At 45.6% G+C, this 25165-nt stretch overlaps 1 protein-coding gene across 1 annotated transcript in view; it reads right to left on the bottom strand.

The window, feature by feature from the left end:
* Positions 1-1571: 1571 nt before the first annotated feature.
* LOC105569561 (eukaryotic translation initiation factor 5B) overlaps positions 1572-25165 on the bottom strand; it is a 34595-nt gene continuing 11001 nt past the window's right edge. The window contains exons 12-16 of the mRNA XM_012026126.1: positions 20889-20965; positions 20436-20643; positions 20213-20308; positions 5991-6152; positions 1572-2426 (exon numbers count right to left, since the gene is read on the bottom strand). Of these exons, the coding sequence (XP_011881516.1) occupies positions 2319-2426; positions 5991-6152; positions 20213-20308; positions 20436-20643; positions 20889-20965 (651 nt within the window). The 3' untranslated portion in view covers positions 1572-2318. The remainder of the gene's footprint in view (positions 2427-5990; positions 6153-20212; positions 20309-20435; positions 20644-20888; positions 20966-25165) is intronic.

Raw genomic sequence — 25165 nt, 5'->3', positions numbered from 1 at the left:
AATTAAATTGACAATCGGTCGAGCAGAATTTACAGGTAAATATAATGTTTTTTAACATTTTCGTATAACGTACGTGATAATATAATTTGACATGTCTAATAATATTTACGTAATTTTAAAATAGACTTTATGCGCACGTAAAATGTAATAAATATATATAGCACACGATATATCGACAAATCTTTCTCAATTTTTGCCTAGCAACTAACGACCTCCGATATGAAACTTGAAAAAAGAAATTGATATCAACGAGATTTTATGGAGATAATTGAACTAACTCTTTGTCTTTAGCAACGATCCTTAGATAATGCGAAAGTCGAAATTCTTTTTTAAAAGATGAATTAAATTAAAATTGATTTTCGTGCATTAACATTTGCTCGCGTTACCAATTGTTCACGCTGGGCTGTGGTTCATATCTTACGGCCATACGGCGGCATCGACTTATGACGCTGCTCGGAGAGAGGAAAAGGGAAAGAAACAGAGGAAACGCGCGGGCGTGTGTGCGAGCGCGCACGCACGTATCGGTACGCATCGATGTGTGTAAGACAATACGCGTAAGAGTAGCGCGCATACGAGACGGAATCGCGAACGAGGGAGGGGTCGGGGGTCGGATAAATCGATTAAAACTTATGACTTACGTAAGTGAGTCTGCGTTTTGCGCGAATACAATGATACACGGCGGCTTTGTAGGATAATTTTCGAGGTGGCGACAACGTCGATTTTTTTCGATCGCGCGCAACACAATCGATCTTGCACGCCCGCGACCTATTATTGTCGCTTCCGGTAGTGCTAAAGAAGGGGAGGACGCTTCTCGAGAGAATTCGTGAGTGATATGGGATCTACTGCGTAACGTTACACGTCATCATCGTCGTCGTCATTGTCGTCGTCCTCCTTCTCTCCGCCTCTTCCTCGTTGTCGATTTATTTCTCGAGTTTCTTTCCGACGTTATTGCCACTCTCGGCCAATTAAAAACGCGCGTTCCCACGGTCGGGGTGTACATAATGTCCAAAGTCTTAATAAAGGGACGTGTAATGGAGGTGATAGTCGGAAGAAGGGTCCAAATAGGATGGGCTCTTTTCCCGGAGTCGTTTTCTTCCCTTTTTCAATATATTCACGCCTTGGTTTCGGCGTGTTTTAATGGACACCAGGGGACAGCCGTTTAAATAAATATAATTTATGCCGGTAGCATAACAGAGCGGTCACAGAAAAGTCTGTTTCCTTACATTCTTGTTGAAATTTCAATAGAGAAGGCACTAGAAAAAAGGTTGAACATTGAAAATTCCCTCTCGCGTACAACCCTTAAATTTGTAAGTTGGAAAATAAGAGAAATCCCGACACCTGCGACATGCGTCACTGTAAGACATCTCCTTGTAAAAGTGCACAAGGTACATTTTCAAAAGCTGAATACTTACTGGTAGCTGCGACCAAATCGGATGCATAAAATAATACATATCCGAGACGGACGAATACCAAGAAAGGACGGACAGAATGAGTGTCCTCGGGTTATGAGCCATCGACGCACGTACAAGCGCGTAGAGAGATACTATTTTTCCCCAGTCTCTTTTATTTTCTTTTTCTGTTTTTTTGCGAAAACGCATAGTCTTTATTTTCCGCCCGCGCAAAACTGCGCTTATCTTATACAAAGAGATTATTACATATACAAAACACACGAGGTTCTCGCGCAATTATTTTATTCGTCCCCCCCACCCTCTCTCTCTCTCTCTCTCTCTCTCTCTCTCTCTCTCTCTCTCTCTCTCTCTCTCTCCTGTCTCCTCCTTTCCGCATATCTACAACGTCGTTGCTCGCCCCATGCGGAGTGATGTTCCTCTTCTTGCAATCGCGCACTTCCAAGAAGCTTCCTCTTCAATGCGACCAGCTACGTTCTCTTCCTGCTCATCGGCAAGATACGGGAGTACCGCTTTCCCGGTATTTTGTGAATACTCTGAACGCGATCATCTCCCGTCGATCGTCCTCGAGAGCCACGCGTGCGTTCCCAAGGACGCCGGCCAGCTCGAGAACGTTCTCGCATCTCTTCGGGCGGCATGCTCGTCGACGACGCCGTGGAACTTGCGACGACCCGCTGGAGCACGGGGAGGAACCGAACAAGTATCGTACGCGTTCGAGGTGATGGACAAATTCGAGCATGCCGCATCGTCGATGCGCATCTTGCGGCGACGTCGCGATGACGTCGTTCGGGAAGACTCGATAACGATTGAGGAGATCGGGTCCGATTGATTTCGACGGGTCCGTTTCTCGAGCAGCCGCCGGAAAAGCAAAAGGCTCTTGGACAATGTCGCCATCGCGATCCTCAACGTATCCTAGAGTATCTGGAAGAGCTTCTTCAATTCCACCATGAGTTGCCAATCGGCCTTTAGCAGGTCATCTCTGAAGTATTCCTTGCATGCGTCTATACTCTGCCTGCTTATCTGTAACAGTTGGAGATATGATACTTCCGTTATCGGATGATAAAATGTGTGGTGTCACTACGGATTTTCCGTTCGTCAATGAAACAACAAAAAAATCCTCCTTTTCCGCTCTAATGATAAAGCGGAAGGTTAAAACGAAAATCTGTATATTTTGATGTACATTAATATTCAATCAATAAAAATTATTTTAATTTTATGTTAAAATTTCACGTCTTCTATTTTACATATCCCAACCAGCGGATTTTCAAACAGCGATTATTTGTAGTAGTAGTAATAGTAGGATGAATGCAAGGAAAAGGATAAAAGAGGATGTCACATATGTAACATCTTAAAGTTAACTCGGGCTTAAGAATCGATCGAGAACCTCGATAATACGAATAGAATCGGTGAATCGGACGATCATATGGGATAATCCGAGCGTGAGGACGTAGAAGTAGATTGTGACACCATTCATCCGCGAACGTCGAAGCTTGAGGGGAAAAATGTAACGTCATACATTACACGTTCGACTGACGTAACTTGTAACGGAAACATGGGCGTCATTCGTGTGACGTGCCAGCATGGAACGATCTGTTAAAAGCGAAATCTTAATAAAATAACGGACGGCATAGTAATACGGCTGTTTTAGTGAGTCGCGCGCGTTTCTTCAAACCCGTGTGCGTTTTTTGATGCCGCGGCGTCGTAACTAATTTTCACGTGACGCTTTTTGCAAATAGAGAAATAAAGAGGCCGTGTCGTATGTGCGCGCGCGCGCGCCCGCGCGCAGGTCGAACCATTCGGAAACGTAACGCTTCACAACTGTTTCCGCCCCCACTCCCGGCCGGAAGTCCCGTTTCATTCATGGATCGGTCACAATGGTGGTTTTACGCGGCTATTGAGGACGCCTGCCTCCCGCCACGCCCCTTCTAGCTTTCCTTGCTCCTCGCCGCTTCTGGTCCTCTCTCTCTCTCTCTCTCTCTCATCCTCGCCCCCCACGTGTTTCCCTCCCCTTCCTTCTACGCCCGTATTACCGCTCGTAAAGTACGCGGAACGTTGAATATACAACAGTTCGCGGTAATCATAAAAAAATTTCACCGACGGCGCAAGGCGCAGAGCGAATTTGACAGTTTAAGTTTTTTTTTTCGTACAAAGCTCGTGATTACGCATCTCGGATATTATTATGCAATTTCGGCCTGCGTCACGGACGCACGGTAGGATCACGCGAACGTACCGTATCGATCGATCATTCCGTGATAGCATCTTCCTCGGACAAATTCTATCGATCTTTACGCACGCAATTTTCCGTGATCCACTTTTCTGTTTCCTTCGCGCGCCAAGATTAGAGGAACAGATTATTCCCGCGATCGGATAAATAAACCTCTGGAGAGTGGTGCCGAGAAATATTATTCCATACGCCTGCGATATATGTTAAGCAAATCCCCTTAGTCGAGATAAAAGCGAACACGTTTGAAATATTCAAGTCGTAAACGTGACGTGTATTCGACGTTGTCTATCAAAAGTTTCCACTATCAGAAGCATTTAATTGTACATGAATGAACTTTTTTTTTCTACAGTTGGCAATATTTATTGACTTTAGACTAAACACCTAAATTAACACGTAACACAGTGATGACACGTAATTTGTACTTCCTGCTACTTTTTCACAGATTTTATGTAGCTTCTTGCTTACGCAGGAAGGAAAGTTGATCTTAAGCAGACAAAAATACCGCGATAAAAAAATACACATATATGTTTGAGGTAAAAAATAAATATTTGCTCTCATCCCATTTTACTTGTGATTTCATCCCTCTTTTGTACTTTTCGACGATATTTTCTTCAAGTGCTAAAAAGCAAAAGCGCTTGCTCGATTTCGCCCGTATGAGCCGACGTGTCGGCGGATTAGCGGCTTCGGGAGAATCGTCGTGGGAACAAGATACTTCCGGAACTGATTCCACGAACCGAACGGTAACGACGACTTCCGCTTGCCTACCAAAGCACAGGAAGGTGCTTGAAACACGATAGAAGAGGCCCGCGAAAAGGGGAAGAAGCGGGGCGGCGAGGAGATAAAGAGGGACAGGGGGAGAGGGGGGAAGAATGAAGATGAGACGTCGGTTTGTGCGAAGAAAAGGCACCGGGTACCGTTTCTCACAGTAGAAGAAGAAGAAGAAATCTACGAAACATCCGTCTTAATTAACGATCGCAACAGTCTTTACACACATTTCTACGAGACTAATGTAACAGCGATGAAGTAATTGAAACTTAATCCGCTCAATCCCGCTTTGGTCCAAGATTAATCCTTATCGCGTACTCGACACGCGCGTCATATATGGGATTCTTATTTCTGATTTATTTATCTAATATTTTTCGCAATGAATTTCTTTAATTAGAATTTGCCAGCCAAGCGTCGTCAAGCAATTTTCTACATTGGTTAATCAGTTACTGGCGTTAAATAATTTTTTACGTTTATTTATCTAATTTGTATTTTCTACTTCATCTAATCGGATTTATCCAACTAAATTAAGTTTAATTATATTCATCGTATAAAATAAAAAAATTTCTGTTTTTATTTCTGCTCCAGTGTTATGTATTGTTATCAAAGGAAAGTCCTCTATTATGAGATAGGATTGTAATACGAGATAGCAGGCCCAAATTCGAGCACACGCAATCTTTTTCGCTACTATCACACGATCTAACAATGAATTTTCCATTAAACAGATTTCACTCCAAGGGCAATAAATTCATGGTGGAATTTATTAATTTAGCAGAAACTCCATCTCATATTAGGAGCCTAGCTCATAATAGGGGACTTTTCTCTACCAATATGCATTTCAACACTTGCGGTTATTCTTTATTTAAATATTCGAAGAAACGCGTCCTAATACTCGCTTTAATTAAATTGGAGTCTACAGCATGAAAACGCAACGTTAATTGATAATAATAATAATCGTGCGAGTAAACAATTATTTGCAAACATTAGAACGAAGCATTCGAGCGAATGCGGGGCCAAACTCGTCCCGTAGTCGATATCCTCGCCTGAAGGAGGAAGACGAAAAAGGAAGAAGAGTGGAAAGTGGAGGGAGGAGGGATGGGAGATGCGGAGGGGAAAAGGTAGCGAGCTTCTACGAAGGCCGGAAGCCGATGGCGGGCGAGCGATCGCCGCCGGATGTTCATCTTCCTTTTTCGATCTAGGTCTCGCATACTAAGTCGAATTTGCGTCAAGGCAAAAATGCGCTTTTCAGTTTCGCGTGGTCTAGCGCGAGTGAAATTAATTAATACAATTCAACAGGCTGATTATAAAATCGCTCAATTTAAAAACCGAGCGATTTACGTCACGACACCTCGTATATCAAATTTAATTAAGTTATAATTAGGTTTCGATCAGTTATTGGAAATCAGAAATTAAGTTGTTTCATGTACAACTGTATAACGATCTATAATGGGTTACCGCTAAACAAAAATCATTCGTTTCCACTGACCACGTTCGATTCCGAAAGGTGAAACGTTTTTCTCCTAAGTCACGATCGTACCACAAATTCCTTTTGCATTCAGAAGAAAAGTTGATCGATCAATGATCGGTGCACTTACCTTGCTGACGAGGAAGTCTTTCGCCTCGAAATGGCGACCGAACATCTTGGGCGTTTCTCCCGATACGGGCTCGATTTTGATGCAGACCTCTTGGCCTTTCCTAGCCGATTCGACGGATTTATGGTTGTACTCTATACTGGTTACCATGCCCAAGTCAACGAACTGAAACGATAAATAACATATTGATTAATTGAGAGAAATAGCATGTGATATATTGTGCAATGAGAAGGAATGTGACGTTTGCAAAGATAATCGTCCACGTGTACATATATATATTTGACGCGACACAACTTGTCCCACGTAAATATCTAATTAATTCATAAGAATATATTATACGCCTGGGGGACAAGTTCCGAAGGTTTCCAGACTCCAAAGAGTCGTTCACTGATACAAAAGGTTTCGTTGGTACGAAAACGCTCATTTTCAGATCTCAGCGAAATTTGATCGAAGTCGAGAGGATTGGCAATCTGTCTGCCACGGCTTCCTCCCGTCAGTCCCGTCCTTCGCGCGGCGATAAGTAAATTGCAACGCGACGTCGTGCGGTCGCGTGATTTAGCGGATTCGTAGCGGATTTCCGAATGCGATTTAACAGCGAGACAGATCTGTCCCGTGAACGAAGCTTCGGCATGGTAGCGCGACTTTCCGTAGGTCTTTTTTTTCGTCATCGATCGTCGACGTCTGGTCGCGTGGGTATAACTCCGCCTAGGCACACCTTTACCGCGACCGGAAGTCGAGACAGCCGAGTATACCTGAGCGGCACAGTCGGGCCGAGCCGTGCCGTGCCGTGCCATGCCGTGCCGTGCCTGCCTCGCAACCGAGTCCGAGACGTGGGTACGCATTTTCGTCGTGAATACCGGCGAGAATCGGTGAACCAAGTAGGTAGGTAGGCAGGCAGATACCCGCATATATGTACGTAGGCCGGCACGCAGTAGGCTGACTCGCCGTAGACGGATCCACCGGGTGTTCGCAAATACCCGTATCGCGAGCGACGAAAAATTGGGCTACAAATCACCGGATTTCCGGTCGAGATTTCAACTTGTACCATTCCTCCCTGCTGTTGTAGCAAAGTATTCGGAGGATATATCCAGGAGATAGCCGTGCTTCGTTTTTCTCTCCCTCTTCCCTTCCTCCGCTTCTCTCCGGAAATAACGACATTATTGTTAACGAATCTAGCTTGATTGTAATTTCCAACATTTTGATCGCGCCAATTCGATATTGCGAGCATAAACGCGGGTGCGAACCGTCGCGTAAACGAGAGGAGGAGTTTAGTCCAAAGTGTCGATTTGCAGAAAACTGCCCTGGGTGCGAGCTTTTTCAGCAGACGCCGTTAGACGACTGTGGACTGTGAGTATATTGAATCTCGCAACACGCTATATAACGGTGTATACAGGCGAAAAAGCCCCGAGCACGTTGCCCCGCTGCCGCGACACACCTGCGGGAGCGCAAAAGTGGGCGACAAACCCGGACGCGGTCGCGTCCAGGATTTGCAAGAGCGTTCGGCCGGCCGGGCGAACGTGGTTGAAAAAGATCCAGCTTCTGCAGTGTTGCTGGGTCTCTCCGTGGGTGCACCGGGGGTGCACGTGTAATCGCAAACTGGACGATCGGAAGCTTACAATATCCGCCTATTATCGCACGAAATCGACCTGAAGACGAAACTGTACGAAAAAAACGCAGGAAACATCCGCGTATCAAAGCAATATCGAGTAATCTTAGGAAAATATGCACGTTGCGAAAAAAATATATGTATATTCGTTGGAGCGAGATGCGGCAGAGATGTGAAAGGGAGATGACATCAATTTATCTCGCATAGTGGACCACGAGAAGACCTCGGTTCCATTATCTTTCTATGTATCGCTTCAATATTTATCCCAACTACGTATCCAAACTGCATTAATTACGTGTGCGCTCGAGACGTTGCAGCGGTGGGAGGGAGCTATTCTGTGAGTGGGAATACCTTGAAGGTATTAAGAAGCATTACGAAGATAATGATAAGCAAGAAGCTTATCTCGAAAGCTTATTTCTTTCTTCGATTATGATAAAAAATTGAGATATTGAACAAAGCATGTTGTGCGCGTTGATAGCTGATACAGATTGCAACGCAGACGCACGCGACAAGCCACGTACGTTATCGTTAAGTGGACAATGACCGGTCGAATATGCCCGCCCGTGTATCCCGAAACCCACGCCAAGAGAGCCAGTACCTGGCTGGACGCTTAAGCCACCCGGTATCCCCGCCTAGCCGATAACTGAGCCATTGCTTCTCAACCCTTTCTTGAGTGACGGAACGCTGTTACTAGAAAACCTCGTGAAATAGCGATGACGAAACGGGCACGTAAAATATCTCCGAGCTACCTTCGGTTTACCAATGATTCCACTTTTTCTAATCTCAAGCAAATTTTTCCAATCCACTTTACAACGGAGAGGAATTTCAAAATTACACGTGTACACGCGTTAAATATGAGATAGGATCCTAATGTGAGATAGCGGGGTTACCGTTAAATTGGCATCATCGGTTGATTCCACCATGAGTTTATTGCTCTCGGGGCGAAATCTGTTTGGTGGAAAATTCATTGTTAGATGGTGTAATCGTCGCGAAGAGATTGGCGATTGAATTTGGCTGTTGGAAACCTGCTGTCTCATATTAGAGAACTTCCCTCTACATACAGATCCAAGTTTTGTTCTTCAATTCTGTAAAGCTCAAATGGATGATCTGCAATCTGTTATTTACTACGCGACATAGTCTCGCGACGCCTATATCTTTCTCTTTTAACCTTTCTCAAATTATACTTTAATGCAATAATTACACGTGCAGTGTGAAGAAACAAAAATGTATATGCGTCGTACAGGGAATATTGTGCGTGTCGGAGTTAATCAGCTCAGACGCGAAAAAAAAAGATGCGTTTCCCCGTGCCGTGCATGTTCCACGATACGCTGTTCTGTGGCCGGCGTACTTTTATGGCGTACCCCCGTCGTCAAATTCTCGACACTTCGCCGCGCCGCGACCGAAAGGAATTACCATATAGGTGCACGTGTGCAGGCGGGCAAACGAACCTTGTTCGTCCTCCGCCTCGACCTTCTCCGCCCTTTCTTCCAACCTATCGCACCGCACGCCTTCAATTCTCTCTCTCTCTCTCTTTCACGGCTCCGTTCTCTCAACCGCTCGAGGTTTTAAGATAAAATTCGGGACTCTCGAAGGACCAACCGCTAATTTCGTACGTCTCCTCCGTTGCCCCTTTCTCCCTCCCTCCCCGTTTTCTCTCGTCTCACAAATGTATAACATTACACGACGTATTTTACGACTGACGTCGTCTCCATCGTTTTTGTCACACTAGGAATTTCGGAAGTCTCGAGGTTGAGATGACTCGAGCTTCATCTACGATAGAGCGAATCTCGGTGATTTGAACAAAGGATTTTTTTCTAGAGGGATATCGCGTTAGGAAAGAAGTAATATCTCTACTGTGAATGGTACTCTCTTGTAATGGTAGATTTAAGAAATTTTCGCGCGCAACTAATGCATTAGATACCACCTCTTTCCTTCCAGACGATGGGGATTATCCCGAGCGACGTGACGCGGAAGAGAGGGGCCCTAATAGCCTTGCAGTTTAAAAATCTGGTCGCCACGTCGGGCCTGACCCGGCCCCTCATCTTCTCAAAATTACGGAAGCCATTACGAGCGTTATCGGCGCGCTTTACCTTTTACGATTAACATGTCAATGGAACGCAGAAGGAGAGGCGGGAGCGACATAGTCTCGCTCTCTCAAATGCGAGTCCGGTTACGCGTGGGTGTATATATACTGTCTACTTTAGATTTATCTCGTTCCAAGTGTCCGAAAGACACGAGCATCTCTCGCGTTGCGCCACGTGGGCGGAGAAGAGACCCCAGCCGGATCGGCCGGGTTGATGGCGAGGAGGACCAAACGGAAAAGCGTGTACTTATACATGTACGCCTTATCCGCTCGTCTTCCGACGCTAAACTATCTAACCATTCGCACGGACACCCACCCACCCGTTTGCTGCAGTTTCTCCGATAAGGTTCGCGCCATGCCACTCGGCATTTATCGCGCTTGACGCGTTTGTTGCATCTGCGCACTCGATGCCAGTAGCCAAATTTTTTTGTAAATTAGCAACATATATTGTTACGGCTCGCGCGCGCGAATGAACTTTTATCGCTCGAGACGCGTCCGCTCCAAGCGGGGGCCTGACTCCAAATTCATCATCTTACACAGTCCAAAATTAAATGTTAATGTTAACATCTTTCACATGTCCCGAAAAGTCTAAAATAACATTCATCGCGTGTTTTACTTAGTTTTTTGACAAATTATAAATGTTACTTAATTAACACTATACTTGACATTTATGTCCATGTTCTTTTAACCCTAAGTGTGATGTAATGAAAACAGACAGGATAAGTAAACGAATAGTTACAAATTAGATTACAGTCATAATACAATGTAGCTACGGTGCGGGGTCAAGAACCTTGAGCGTAAAATGCGCGGCCCCGCCCTAAGGATGGTTCGCGAAAAGTAAAACAAAGAGGAAAAGGATTCCTCATAAATTTGAATCGTGGATGCCGTAGGAGGGAACAGCTGCCCGCGAACAGCCTAGAGATCACACGGAGTGAAAAGGAAAGAAAGGAGTTCCTAGAAAGAAGTGTAGCGAGAGCCTCGACCTTGGCACCAAGCGTACGCTCGTGCGCCATTTGAAGGCCGATCCTTTCTCGGCGCGAAATGGGAATCCGCGGATAGATTCGCGAGACTGCGCGAGATGCCTAGCCGAAGATGCCTCGCTTCGTTCCGCGAAAATCACGCTAGACTACGTAAGTTGCACCTGCGTGCGTCACGTCATGCTCCGCCGTATGTACCGTAAGTTCCACCGCGAAAGACAGAGAACGCGAGAGAGTATTTCTCTTTCTCTCGCGATACCGAGATATTATTCGCGAGATCCGGCGAGATCGAAGACCCGGCATGGGACTGGAGGACGACGTGATTATTTATTCCGCGGATACGAGATTTACACGCGTGGCTTTCGCACTCCGACCATAGCGGGTACATAGCGTAACGGTACATAGCGTTAAAAGATGCACGTGGTGAAGGAATATTGACACACATACGGAAGGAGCATCCTCGAGATACCTGTGAATATCGGAATTCGCCTCCGCAATATTTACATTTGAAAGTTAAAATGAGCGTGCGGCGCTACACGATGCTGTAAGATCCACGTGAGAGGCCACCGTGTCTAACAACATGCGCAAGAAATGAACATTTCAAAAAAAAATTTTATATTACAATTCATAGCATGCATTTCTTTGTCATTTATCATATATGTATATGTATCGATATGTAAAGGAATATTATACACACTCGACCTTTTTGGACTACGTTTACATATCAATATTATCACGTCAACATTTCATCTCTCTATGTTTGACGGCAATACCTTTTTGCCGACTATCACACTAATATACATACATCTATTCATTATGATCTATTCATTGTTAGATTCTATCATTATCAATAGAAACCGAGATGGTGTAAAAAGAATATCGAAGTGCGAATTTGAATTTATTTTCAATGCAAAGCACCGAAAAGAAGTTCAACTTGCAAGGCGGTGCCGCGGCCTATCGCAATTATTCTCGCGGGTTGAGATATTTACACGAGACTTTCGCGGCCTGACTGTAGCGGGCGTATGCGCGGCCGCATTTATCGCGGGTGCGTGCGAGGATAGACGAAAGACGAGGGGGAGGAACTGTTCTTGGCATACTAGATAGCAGACGTGGCGTGTCGCGACGCGACGCGTCTCGGCGCGTCTCGGCGCGGCGGGAGCGAGCGAACGAGCGGGCTCGCGCGCGCGCGAGACGGGAACCGGAAGTCTATTTTCGTGGCCCGCACCAATTTAGAAGGCTTTATAGTCCGGTGCGACGAGAGTTTGTGGCTCTAACGGCCTCACCGCGCGCGTCGTCGGCGCTTTTGGACGCCGTTAATCGCGAGATTCGCGCCGCGTTTGCGCTCGTGGTTGGAAATTTCGCCGGAGCCGCGGGCAGTCAAAAGTCAAATCGATAATTAACGAAAGAGCCGCGTTCCCAGAGACATGCTCTCCGAAAACAATTAACTGGTATAATGAGAAATAACGAAGAGATCGGGTCGAATCAGACAGAAAATTAAAAATTATTAAAAAATTCCAATTATGAAAGAGAATTTATTAAAATGCGCGGTACGATCGCACGAAATGCCTCCAATTTGAATTTTGAAAATATCATTGCCGAAGCTCCGAAATGAAAGAAGAGCCTTCGAGATATTCCAAGATCGCGCGTCATTTCCCGGAAATAATATTGCATACTGTTTTCGTGGATAATTTTGTTGAAAATGTTCCGCGAACTTTCTAGGAATACGCGTATATTGGACAGACTTGAGATTAGACAAACGTCTCGCTCCTAGAATTAAAAGCCCGCTCGCGTGTGCTATTTAACGGACGTAAGCGTGTTCTCCACGTGTGCCGTAACTGTTTACTCCTTTTCCGCCACGACGTTTTTTATCGTCGTTGGCAGAATTAATCGCAAGCTCGGGTAAAACGATCTCGCCGACATTGGAAACCTCGTATCCGGCCGGACGTTTCCCTCTACCTCTTCCTTCCCGTTCTCGCTTCCGTTCTACTCTAGCCGCTCTTTCCTCTAATTCTCCCCCTTACAATGACGAACGCAGATGACAATTTTTGCGTTGACGAAGAGCTATTTGGAATGTTATTAATCGCGTTTTACGTTATCAACTAGTGAATTCACAATTTCGACTCGGGCTGCCTTGAATCTTTAATTCGACAAATTTACTTTAGCTCCTACTTAAAAGGACCTACTTTAATGCCTAATTGGCACAAGTGGAAATTTCCGACACTATCAGTTTTAAAATAGGGGTACATTTTGTACTTGCAGTTCAACTTCTTTTACTGCCTTAGATTCTACTATATAATAGAATTAAAGGTTCAACATTGGACCAAAATATTTCGACTCGGGGTGGACCGAAACTCGGGTGGAATGTAAGGTAGATTGAGAGAGAGAGAGAGAGAACGGAGCGATATTTAGAGCGGGGTAAACGGAGAGAAAGAGCAATATTGAAAAACCGGGGACGCCGTACAGGCTGCTGATGCAGCACGATGAAGCACAAACGCGTTTGCGACGCTGCGCTCGCTCACCGACCACATCCTGTCTCTCGGTCTTTCGGTCTTCCGGCCCTGCCAGTAGCTTTCGTGGAAACGCCTCTGGCTTCCTTCCGGCCGTTTATCATTCGTTAGACGGAGAGGCGGGCGGACGTTACCGAACCCTGAACCCTCTCGACATGCCGAGTGCGGACGCGAGACGTTCGTCCTTTCACAAGGATGCGCTCTGTCATATGATAGTGGTAGTGAACGTACAAACTCTAAGAATAAGCGACAGGCAGTATTCTTTGGTATGCGGCCGGCTCCTTTGAAGCTCGGGATTATCCTTCGGGACTAACTCGACACATCCGATTCCGATTGGTCTTGTCGAAATTATACGGGACGTATGAGGAAGTATTAACACCGGGATGAAAGAGATCTCGCTTTTACGAAGCTTCTGCGTACGTCTGAAAAATTAAGTGCCTCGCACACTCGTCTACTCCTCGGATAATTCGCCAAGTCAGGAAGGATAATTTTCGCGTAGGAGCCCCCTCGCACTTGAGAGAATAACAGCCGCGTGCATTGCGGGCAATTGCGAAACGTCGCGGTCTGAATACCTCTCAATAGAGAGATATCCTCTCCGGCTTGAAATTCCTATCCGCCGCGAATTTGCACGCGCGCGCATGCCACGGCGTATGCGCCAAGGAAAAGGAAGAGGAAACAGCGGGCAGGAGGGGAGGGACGGTATGAGAGACAGAGAGAAAGAGAGAGAGAGAAAGGAAGAACGGCTCTATGTACGAGCGCCTTTCCGCCGGAAGAGGACTCGCGCACCAGAGCGTTTCTAGTTCCTGTCGCTCGCCCACGAGCTGAATATAATTCCAAGTGAAATCGCTCTAAGCCACTCAGATCCTTTCTTGACATTTCTGATTACCTAGGAAACGTATCGTGACACGATACGTCGATATCTCGATAACGTGCCTCTTAATATTGACGATTCAGAAGTAATAGTTAAGGCACTTAAACTATGTGCACTATTTCTAGATTAAATAAGAACTGTTTCACAAATTCGTGTAATCAGAGGGTACTTTATCACGGTATATGAGCTCTCTCTCTCTCTCTCTCTCTTTGTGCAAAACAGCGTTATGAAACTCATAGATTGAGACTCGAGTGAGAACGAGTTCGATGCGACTTATGCCGATCGTGTTTCTCGTGCTATGATAGCGTGTTGTTGAACTTACTATGATAAAGGGCCTCTGCCTCTTTCTCACTCTTTATCTCTCGCCCTGCTTTATGTTCGCTCAATCTCTCCTTTTTCCTCTTCATCCCAGTCATTCACTTATTCCGCTCGCTCCTACTCGAGCTCCCAACTTTCGCTTTATGGGGACGACAGGCGAAGACGCCCCACAACGCCCCGTCCGATTTGGATCCATTTTTAATTTCATTTCATTTAAATTAGATTTTACTTAATTTACGTTGACTCTAGGTGCTGACTGATATCTTGAGATTTCATAATGCTGTAGAAAATATTATGTTCCTCACTAAATACACATTTATAAAATAGATTTGTATGCATTTACAAAGTAAAACATTCAAAGTCGATTGCCAAGTTGATACGAGGATATATAAATTCGATCAACTCCTAATTCACTTTACATGAAAAACCGGAGCCTAACGAGCAGACATATTCTGGCTGTACGTAAGCGATTGATAAAGTTCGACTATTTCGTTAGCGCTCTATTATATGCAAGCAGACGGTCGCTTGGCTGATAAAGAGAAGGCAGAGGAAAACGGAAAAGAGTATCGTGCGATACATAGTTGGAGCGAAGACCGCGAGGAGGAAGAAGAAGAAGATACTTTAGGGGAGGCTATTTCCGCCAGGACCATCCAATCGTGAAACGCGTCGAGATCTACTCTCGGAACGGGCGGAGAGGAAAAAAGAGGAGAGAGAGAGAGAGAGAGGGGGGGGGAGGAGAGAGAGAATTAAAAGCGCGGCGCTATCACGACTCTCGGGTCATCGGGCCGAGCAGAATCCGCCACCGAACGAACCGACGGATGTACGAACGGATGGACGAATGATCGGCCTGCCGGCCAGTCGCGGCGGGAAGAGCGGAAAATGGATAACCGGGGGGGGGGGGGGAGAAAAAAGGAAACGCCGCAAGAAAACGGCAGGCCGAAAGAATCCGCCGGATTTCCGCTCGCCGTTAAAGCCGCCTATCGAGACTGGCACGTTGCGCAACGCCCGTGCTCTCTGTGTGTTCCTCTGTGTGTTTCTACGTATGTGTTTGTGCGCGCGGGTACGCCCGATAACGCACGATGGAAGTCGCGAGGGGGGAAGCGGATAGATGAATAGATAGGTTCCATGCGAGTTCTCCGAGGCGGTCTTTTTCCATCGGGCTCTCCCGCGGCGCCACGAGACGGCACGATAAGTTCTGAGGGAAGAGTAATCGGGACGCGTTACGTAACGGCAGTCATTAAAGCGCGATTATCGATACGTCGCTCGTTAAATCGCATCCCCGGGAAAACGTGAACGCGTTCGGAAATCGTAAGCCCGTCGTTTCGGTCGCAATTTACACGCGCGCGAGAGGAATATGCTCATGACGATAATTGAAAAAGGGACCGCGAGAGAGAAGAGACGTTTGTTTCGACAAAAGGCTCTCGCGACTCGTCGCGAATGGCGGATGGGGGGGTGCCATCGCGCGAAACTGCCATGGCGAAGCTCGAGAGCCCTCCTAAGTACGATCGCGTCTCTCGCCAAATGTATCGCGCGCTGACAATCCACTCGGTGCTTGCGAGCTCACGTTCCGCCATATCGTTCTTCCGTCCCGTGTTTAAGCCGCGCCGTTTCCTTTCGCGGCGTGATATCGGCGCGTGTTCTCCGACCCGTCGCCAACGTGCATCCGGTCGCCGCGGTCGTTCGACAAAAGGGAGACCCGGGCCCCCGCAAACTGACCTGCGCTAACTGGAGTTTCGTGAGACTCGACGAAGGCACGGGATAATCGTCAGGTCACCGTCGAGAAGACACGTCTCTGCGGATACACACCCGGCGACGCGCTCTGCGATTGGACGACACGGGCGGAAGTAGTTTTCACGGTAAATCCGGAGTTTTCCGCCGCCCGGTTGTTTCCTTTACGAAGCTGTCGGTTTTGTTCGGTGAGAACGAACACGTGCGATCTCGGAGTATTGTAGTCGAATAATCGGTAACATCAACCGACTCTTTCGTAAACCCCGCAGGTTTCAAGAAAAGGTGGTTCTAAAGCCCCAAAATCCGTGCCCGAAGAAAGAAGCCGAGGAAGAGATAAAAAAGATACGAAAGTTTATACAATAAATTACTATGTTTTCTTGAAAAGCACAACGTTCGAGGACAACTAAGAATTTCACTTCTTTCGTTAAAATAGGAAATTGGAACAAGTTACGAGTACGGATTCAGGCGAAATCTAAAAAGATGGGCAAAACCGTGGATTCATTCCTGATAAACGCCGGCGCGAGGCAAGGGGCCGCACACCAAAAAATGTCGAGAAATATCGTTGAGAATGCGGCGACGCGCGAGGTTTCGAACCGGGCCGAGTTATGTCTCTCTCGAGCTCGATGTCTCGCAGAGAATATCGCGTGGGCCCAGATACGTGGTCGGATGAGCCGCGCAAGGACCCAGAATGCTCGTCGCTTCCCTTCGCACGATCATGCGCGACTTGTGCAGATTTCAGAGCTTACGTACAAAGGAAGAGATATATTTCCGAATGGCGAGAATACTGTGGAGAGAAAAGAGGCTAACATAGACGAAAATAAATCGTATATAAATTCCAATATAAAATATGTATATGAATGTAATAAACACTTGTACTATTCGAACGCAGGATTCCGCGATATTCGCCGATTCAAGCGAATCTTTTTCCTATCTCATTTCTGAATTACGTTTCATGCTACAACTATTAAAAATCTTTTTCATAAGCGCACTCTTTAATTTACTAGAAATAACAAAACGCGCGCTTCGCGCGCGCAGTTTGTGCTTGGGCATTATATATTTTTAGGAATTTGTATACATTCAAAGAAGTAATTGTATGCGTAACGTCAATTTAAAATAAAAAGTAATTTATCACTCACTGATACGGTTCGCAACAGCAGAGTTGTACATCGTTAACTATATGTGTTACACTGTAAAAATACAAATACGTGTATGATTATTATAGACTAATTGTGTAAAATCGAAATTATTGTATTAAATACACTTTATATATAAATCTTTTTTAAAAATAGTTATGTAGATTCCTGAAAAAGTCTTCCTTTTAAATATAAACTCACAAAATTTTATATGTATGGTTTTGTCTTTAACACTTATTCGAATCTTCGTTCAATTCATTTGAATAAATAACAAAAAAGCCACAGAACAGATTTTGAACAAGTAGCAAATAACATGAAAACGTAAGACACTTACCTCACCATTTCTCCGTCGTTGCCCGATGCCTCCTTAGCCTCCTCCTCCTCTCAGTTTTCCTTGTAGCACTCACACAACACTCACTCACTCGCGAAAATCATCGATCGCGCGAAATTTCGGGCACTCCCGTACGCGATGTGAAATACCGCGAAACGCACGAAATATTAATATCGCGTAACTTTCTGTTATACAAATTACTCAATCTAACAACTTGTATATTTAATTCGGAAAAATAGGATAAATCACTTTTGATTTGGCGATATAAAACGCAACGCGAGCATCGGAAGCATAATCTGCGGCAAAGAAATAATACAACGACGTGCAATAAGCGACTTTCTTTACTTCCCGCCCGTTCGAGTTGCGAAGAACGACAGAGCAAAGTCGTCCAAATTTCTCTTTTTTCCCGAAAATGGAACAGATTACACGAAATCGACAGATAATTAAAAGGACGGTGCATAAACGAGATGTAACCGCGACAAAGTACCACAATTTACCTTCATATTTTAGATGAGTTAGTCTCGTGAAATATCTAGGTACACGTTGATAAAGAACTTCAATATGCAATTCGTTTCTCTTTGCAAGTGGTAGAAACTTAATGATTAATCAAGGAACGTTACTTGTTACTGATAAAGATGTGCAAATCAATAGTGTTTTATCCCTGCATTCATCGCGATCGAGTCTCGGAAACCGATAACGCAAAAGTAATACCACGCACGGAGCGACTGTCGCCACTGCTTGTCGGCTCGACGTTCGGCGAGCGAATGATAGCGCGGCGACCTTCAGGTGGCACGCAAAAACATCGTACGTCACCGCGCCGAGAGAAAAACAACAAAAAAACGTTGAAAATTCGTTGGCCCGCTTAATCGTCGTACGATACCGCGCCGAGTGAAAAACAACAAAAAAAACGTTGAGAATTCGTTGGCCTGCCTACGCAATGGAAAATTCCGTACTTAATATTTTACATTGCTTTGTTCCGCGGCTGTTACTACGTTTTGCGTATCATTCTGCGGACTTATTGGTATTGATTAAATAAACGATTAATTCTGTTCAATCGAGAAAATATTTCGAAACGAAAATCGTTGTTACTTCAATTCTAATTACTAAGATTAGAGGTTTGACTTCAATAGTTGATGCATACAAATGTATATTTCTAAATTGCAAATTTTCATTCACTATGAATCTAAAAGAGAAGTGAAGCACACCGCCCTTCGAAAAAAACCATCGACATCGCGGAAAAGAGGCCTCAACTGTTCGATATTAACGACATTCGCGCTGGTAACATCTCTTTTTCAGAAAGGGATACGTTAAAAGAAAACGCCTGAAAGTTTAAGTCTGAATTCTACACAGAGAATTTTCTCTTAAAATTTATCCTGAAAATTATGTAATCGTGGGACGATATGGCATTTCAAGGAATTTTTTGAAAGTTTCTTTAAATTTTACCATACATTTTACTAGTAAAATGTGTACAATAAGTATAATTACTAGTAAAATGTATGGTAAAATTTAAAAAACTCCCATAAAGTTGTTGAAAATGCCATGATGTCCCGCGATTACCTGATTTTCAGGGATAAATTTGAAAAGAAAATTCTCTCCGTATATTTCGGAGAAACCGAGCCGAGCCGAACCGAACCGCGTGGAGCCGCGCGGTGTGACGGGGCCGGCCGCAATGCGTGGGTGCGTCACCGAGACGCCGATGGGAGAATACATTTCGGATTTTTGTCCGCCGGGAATTTGCGTGCCACTAATGGCATCGTCGACGCCTACGGGATTCGAGACTAGGCAACCTGCAACGTTTCGCGCGCGCTACCGCGTAAGGCGAGGCCAGAGAGGCCGGAGAGGTCGGGGAGAGGCCGGCTACCCACCCGGTTCCTCCTACGAGAAAGAGCGGGACGAAGAGAGGAAAGGAAAGGGGAGGCAGGAGGGAGAAAGAGAGACGGACTTTCTTCGCTCGGCCGGATCCTACGGGAACGAGGGGGAGCGGGACAGGGCGAGCGAATGCCGGCCCGCTGCGGTTTAATATGTCCGCCCGCTCGATCGACGCGATCGATCGGCCAACTAAATCGCCGTATTTCCGCCGAACGAGTTCACCTACGCACGCGCCGATAGTTGTCAATTACCGCTCTCCGCTCCGGTCCTGTCGCGACTTCCCCCGTCGTACGAGTCCTACATACACACGGGGTCGGCCTCCGTTTCTCTCTTCCATTCATTTCTCCGTTCCGCGCACCCGCCCGCGCGGGCAGATTCAATTTTCGCCGCGAGCGTTCAGTGATAAAATTCATTAATCTCTACGGCCACCGCGATTGTACACGTAATTAGTTTCGGTGCAACATATCGCTGACACGTCGCGCCGGTTCCGCGCGCAAATACTTGTCTGACGTTGGACATTTTACTCTCGCGACGAATGAAATGCCCTGGTGGTGTTGGCGCGACACCCTGTTCCCTTTAAGTAAAGTCTTTAGTAACGGCCGGGACTTTCGTAAGAACTGTATTCTTTCCGGTGTCGAAAGATGTCATTGACATCTCGATACCACGTGGAGATTATATCGATCTACCCGGCGATACATTCATATTCTAATGATGCGAACGACACGAGGAGGCGTATGTACATTGCAATTCGCGATAGAGTTTCAGGGGGTAGAGAGGAAAAAGAAATGTTGAGTCAACTCACGTCCTTGCTCGGGACGCAGAGCGGCGTTCCTTCCTTGACGATTCCAGCCTCGACCATCACGCCGATCACGATCGGATCCCTCGAGTTGAATACGTACTGAAACGCAAACGGGCCCACGTTTAAAAAGCTCCGAGTTCGGAGATCGCCGCCGACGTAAATCCCGCTTGTTTATCGCACATCCGCTACCAACCATGGCGAGGCGGACCCGCATACGACTACTCACCTGCGGCAGGATCTTGAGCTTGCACGGAAACACGGCGATGTGCTTGTGCTCGTCCCGCTTACGCTGCTTCAGCTCCTCCCTGTAGTTGGTGAATTTGTCGAACAGGTGGTAAATAATGTCAGCCTGGAAGATCTTGACGCCCAGCGAGTCCGCGAGTTCCTGCGCGTCCCTCTCGATTTTCACGTCAAACGCCAGAATTGTGGCGTACCTGCGGGCAAATTCAAACAGATTAACTATAGCTTGCTGTCGGCTATCGTCGCTCTTTTCGACAACAGGAAAATCGGGAAAGCGTAAAATTGTCTTGAAATTTTTACAAGTCGTTGAAACTTTGGCGCCAAATTCTGAACCCTCTTTTATCCATAAAAGAGGAATCAGAATACGGACCTTTGCCTTTTAATTGTTCGAGAACTTGATAGGGGCTGAAAGTGAAAATTGTACTCGAGATGTACTCACTGGCTATCGTGCTCCAGCATGATGGAAGCTTTCATCACGTCTTTCTTCACGACCGGCCCGATACGAATTCCGGAGTACTAGAAACAGAAAGAAAAATATCGTTGACGAAGGAGAGATTGTTAAACGCAAGAAAGATACCGAGCAGCATCGCGAGTGCGGTGTTCGTCATTACGCAAGTTGCTCCGATTTCGCTCGACAGCATGCAATGTGCAATGGCTGTCCCTCTTTCTCTCTCTCATCTTGGCAATATTATTACATAGTTTCTTGCGTTATGTTATTTCGCACATTGTTACGTAATGCGGGGGTAAGGGGGAAGTAAACGCTTGCCGTAACAATCTAACGGCCGGCGTACGCGAATCGCACTTGTCATCTCTTTAATGCGAACCAGTTTCTTGCGGGCAACGTAACTTTTCATCGACGCTGATATTCGTCACGCGTGACCACGCGGATGCGCAAAAAGTGCCTCGCTATCCATTTGCTCGGACGAGGGGGTAACCGTGCCGAGGATAAACGGAGAAGTCACGAGTAGTCGTTACCGTCAAACAGATGATATATCAAATCTCTTGGCTATAAAGAGACGGATGAAGAGACATATGAAAAGAATTACTATTGAGAGGGCTCTCCGACGACGACCACTTATCATGCAGATGTCAATTAATCGTAATAATTAATGTAGATGCTAATAACTGCTTTTCAGCAAATGCCACCCATTAACGCATCCGTCGTCGCCGGTAGGCGATCTGTTTGGATTCAGCCGCTGGCGGCCGAATCTCTGGAATCATTGCCACCGAAACGCAACGGGTCTCTCCGTACGCGCGGACCCGCGTGTGTATATACGACTAGGCAAAAATAGCCCGTGACGCATGCATGCCGCTCGGATTCGGCCGGACGGTGCAACGAGACGGGACGCGACACGAGACGCGCGACGCGGACGCGCGATGCAACACGTTGAAATAAACGCGACGCCGCGATGCAGTCGCAAACAAGCCGTTTCGCGGCTTTACCGAGAAAAGCCGCTCCGCTAGCCGCCGTAGTCGAGATTAAAGCCGACCGAAGCAGAACGTTTGGGGGATACGAAATTTATGACGGAACCAACAGATAATGCCTATTAATTTAGCAGAAACTCTGCTATCTCACATTAGGAGCCTAACTCATAATGCATTTATTGCCTTTGGAGTGAAATTTGTTTAGTGAAAAATTGATGGTTAGATCGTGTAATCGTTGCGAAAAATGATTTGTGATTGAATTTCGACATTGAAAACCTGCTGTCTCGTATTAGAATTCTATCTCGTAAAGAGGACTTTCCTCTATACGTAAACCAGTTTCAAGAACGCTGTATCTAAGCCAGCTCGCTAATCACATGGATCGTAATTGATTAATAGATAAATAAACAGTAACGTTTTCATTCTCTCTTTAACCATGCTCGTACTTTAACGATTTTGTCAATAACGACAGAAATATACATTGTATATTACGAAATGTAACATCGTCAGCCGGCAGCACCGAGATTTCACAGCGTTTTCCACCGTAAAAATAAAGTAGATATCTACCATCGCTATCGAGTACTCGTAATATCTTTTAGAATAAATGTAAAGAAGCGATTAATTAAGAGCACACACGAGTTTATTTCCGATAACTGCCAGATTATATTGCTGCACATTACACTCCGTCTCAATCATCAGCCTTCTGATCCTCGCTATGATTACACTCGCGCGTCTGCTTTCCGGTTTCGAAACGGATATCGGTTACCTGGCTGCCGATGTGGTCAATGTCTATAACACGATACTCGATATACGGGATTAATTGCTGCGATAGAGTTAAACACACTATAAGTATAGTGTAACTCAGATTTTATCTCGCATCGCACGTTCTTCTTTTACTCCTTATTATTCAATACACTCCGGTACTTGTGCACGTAAACAAGATCATTATATGTATATATATATACTGCTTGTCCACTAAAATACTAAATGCCTGCCCTGAACCAGTCATAAATGTGATATTTAACATCGAATTGAAGATTGGAATCAGAATCAAGTATATTAAAATTTACGCAAATTACCATCCTACAAAGAATTTTGTCCCTTTTCACGGAGTAGTCATTTTTTATCTAATCTTTTTTCGTAATAAACAAAATTTGTGAATATTTTAACTTGCAATTTGATAATAATTTTGCGTGTCTCTGTCTCCGTCTCCCTGTCTCTCCGCGTCTCTCCCTGTCTCTCTGCATCTCTCCCTGTCTCTTCCTGTTTCTCCGCGTCTCTCCGCATCTCTCCCTGTCTCTCCCTCCCACCCTCTCTCTCTCTCGTTCTCTTTTTCATTTTCATTTCGAGTGCACCCCTACGAATCGCATATATTGCACTTGTAGCGATAATTATTCTCGCTCGGTATACAGACCGTGTAGAAATGGTAGTTCCTATTTACGGCCAATTCTCGAGCCGCTACCAAGCGGCTGACGGAGGCGGACGATCGAGGGGAAACGAAGTAGAGACAAACGAACGAATGAACCGACAGGCGAACGAGCGGAAGATGATACGTTCCCGAGGACTTTCCAAGATAAGCGTGTTTTAGAACTTCCGGCGCGTGTCGCATTCCGATCCTTGTATCAGATATGCGGTCAATGTATTTTTTCCTCGGTTCTATTTGCTACACGTTGTTACATTTGCAGCTTCGTGGAATGTCCAAGAAGAAGAATAAAACGTCGAATAATAATTTCTCTGTGCCAATTTCATAATGTCTGGACATTGGCTCGTATGACATCCAATTGAACATACACGATTAAATTGCTGGTAGCTATCATGATTAATAATCCTGACGAAAGTTTCAAGCCATTTTTTTCTATTCAAATAATTATTTCGATTGAATCACTGCTACTTTCAGTGGCACCAAGATCTCATCGCAACACAAATCGGTGAAATTTAGACGATAGTCATCAAGTCTCGACGTCTTCTCCGTACACGATCAAAATTCGTAGCAAGTCGCGAGTTGACGATACTTTGCTTTGAAGGGACGGATGCTCTCGAAGAAGAGGAGGCAGGAGGATGGAGAGACGGACAAGAGGTGAGAGAGGTACCGCGGTGGAAAAGGAAAAAAAAAACAAGTCGAGTGCGGAGGGAAGGAAGGAGAGGAAAGACGAGACGAGAGAAGGAGAGAGATCTAGTACAACGAGAAAAGGCGGACACGGCAGATGTTGTTGGCGAAAGAAACGCCGCTGGTATAAGCGAGAGGAAGTTGGGAGGAAGAGTAAGACGGCGAGGAAGCGGGACGAAAGGGGGACTGGCGCATGGTACGAGGGGGAGGGGGTTCGAGACGGGGGGACAGAGAGGGAGGGAGGTGCTTCCGGCATTTAAAACCAGCCGTCGGGGGCACGGATCCTCTTTAGCCTCTCGTCGTAACTGCGGCACGCTGCACCGAAGAAGGAAACGCTAATTTATTAAACTCGCCTCCCATTCCGCTCCTCCTGCATATCCTGCCCGTGCGAGCGCGTACGATTAGCGTCACCGAAGGACGAGCGTGCTGTGGCCTTTTGGTAAATTTTCGGTTTTAACACCTTTGCGAAGTCGCTATCATCACGTGATGATCACCAGGACAGAGAAAGAGAGAGAGAGAGAGATGATTTCGTATGTTCGAAGCGACGATTGTAATCGAAAAGTACTTGCTATCATTTTTCCTCGTATTCTTATGTAGCTAAATTTGTTCATTTATTATAAAATGAATAGCAAAAGTTACAAAGAACTGCAAACACGTTGAAGAAAAGTATAGGCGTAGGATAGTATACGCGTGGAAAAAAAGAATTGCAATTTATGTTAAACAATCTCAAAAAGCTTACCATTTATGAAGAAGAAACGTGATTGGAACGGAAAAAAATTTCGTGGCACATTAATTTTCGCGGAAGGTATTAAATATTAATAGGATCACTATCTAAAGCGACATAAAAAAAATTTTTAACGATCAGCTGCATCTAGAAAAAACCGTCTACTCTCTAAAAGTCAATCAGTACAGTGTCAATGAAAACTGTGAATCAGTAAATATTCAGTTTCCAGCGATGATCCACCGATTGACTTTTAGAGAGTACCTATCAAGGAAAACCAGCCAAGAAGAATTGAGATTAAGAGAATCGAGTGGGGCAGCTCGCGTAATCCTCATTTATCTTCGAGGTTAATTGAAGATGAACACATCAATCTGCAGTTTTCCTCGATCGCTTTATGAAAACGCGCTCGCGACGCGGCGAAGCGTGCACGGGCACTCTGCTCGCACGCATCCGCTCCCATGTCCCC

The sequence above is a fragment of the Vollenhovia emeryi genome, unplaced genomic scaffold (genome assembly GCF_000949405.1).
Source record: "Vollenhovia emeryi isolate VEMERY1.0 unplaced genomic scaffold, V.emery_V1.0 DF939123.1, whole genome shotgun sequence".
NCBI lineage: Eukaryota > Metazoa > Arthropoda > Insecta > Hymenoptera > Formicidae > Vollenhovia > Vollenhovia emeryi.
Note: the sequence above shows the minus strand (reverse complement) of the source record. Positions and strands in the feature narration are given on the sequence as shown.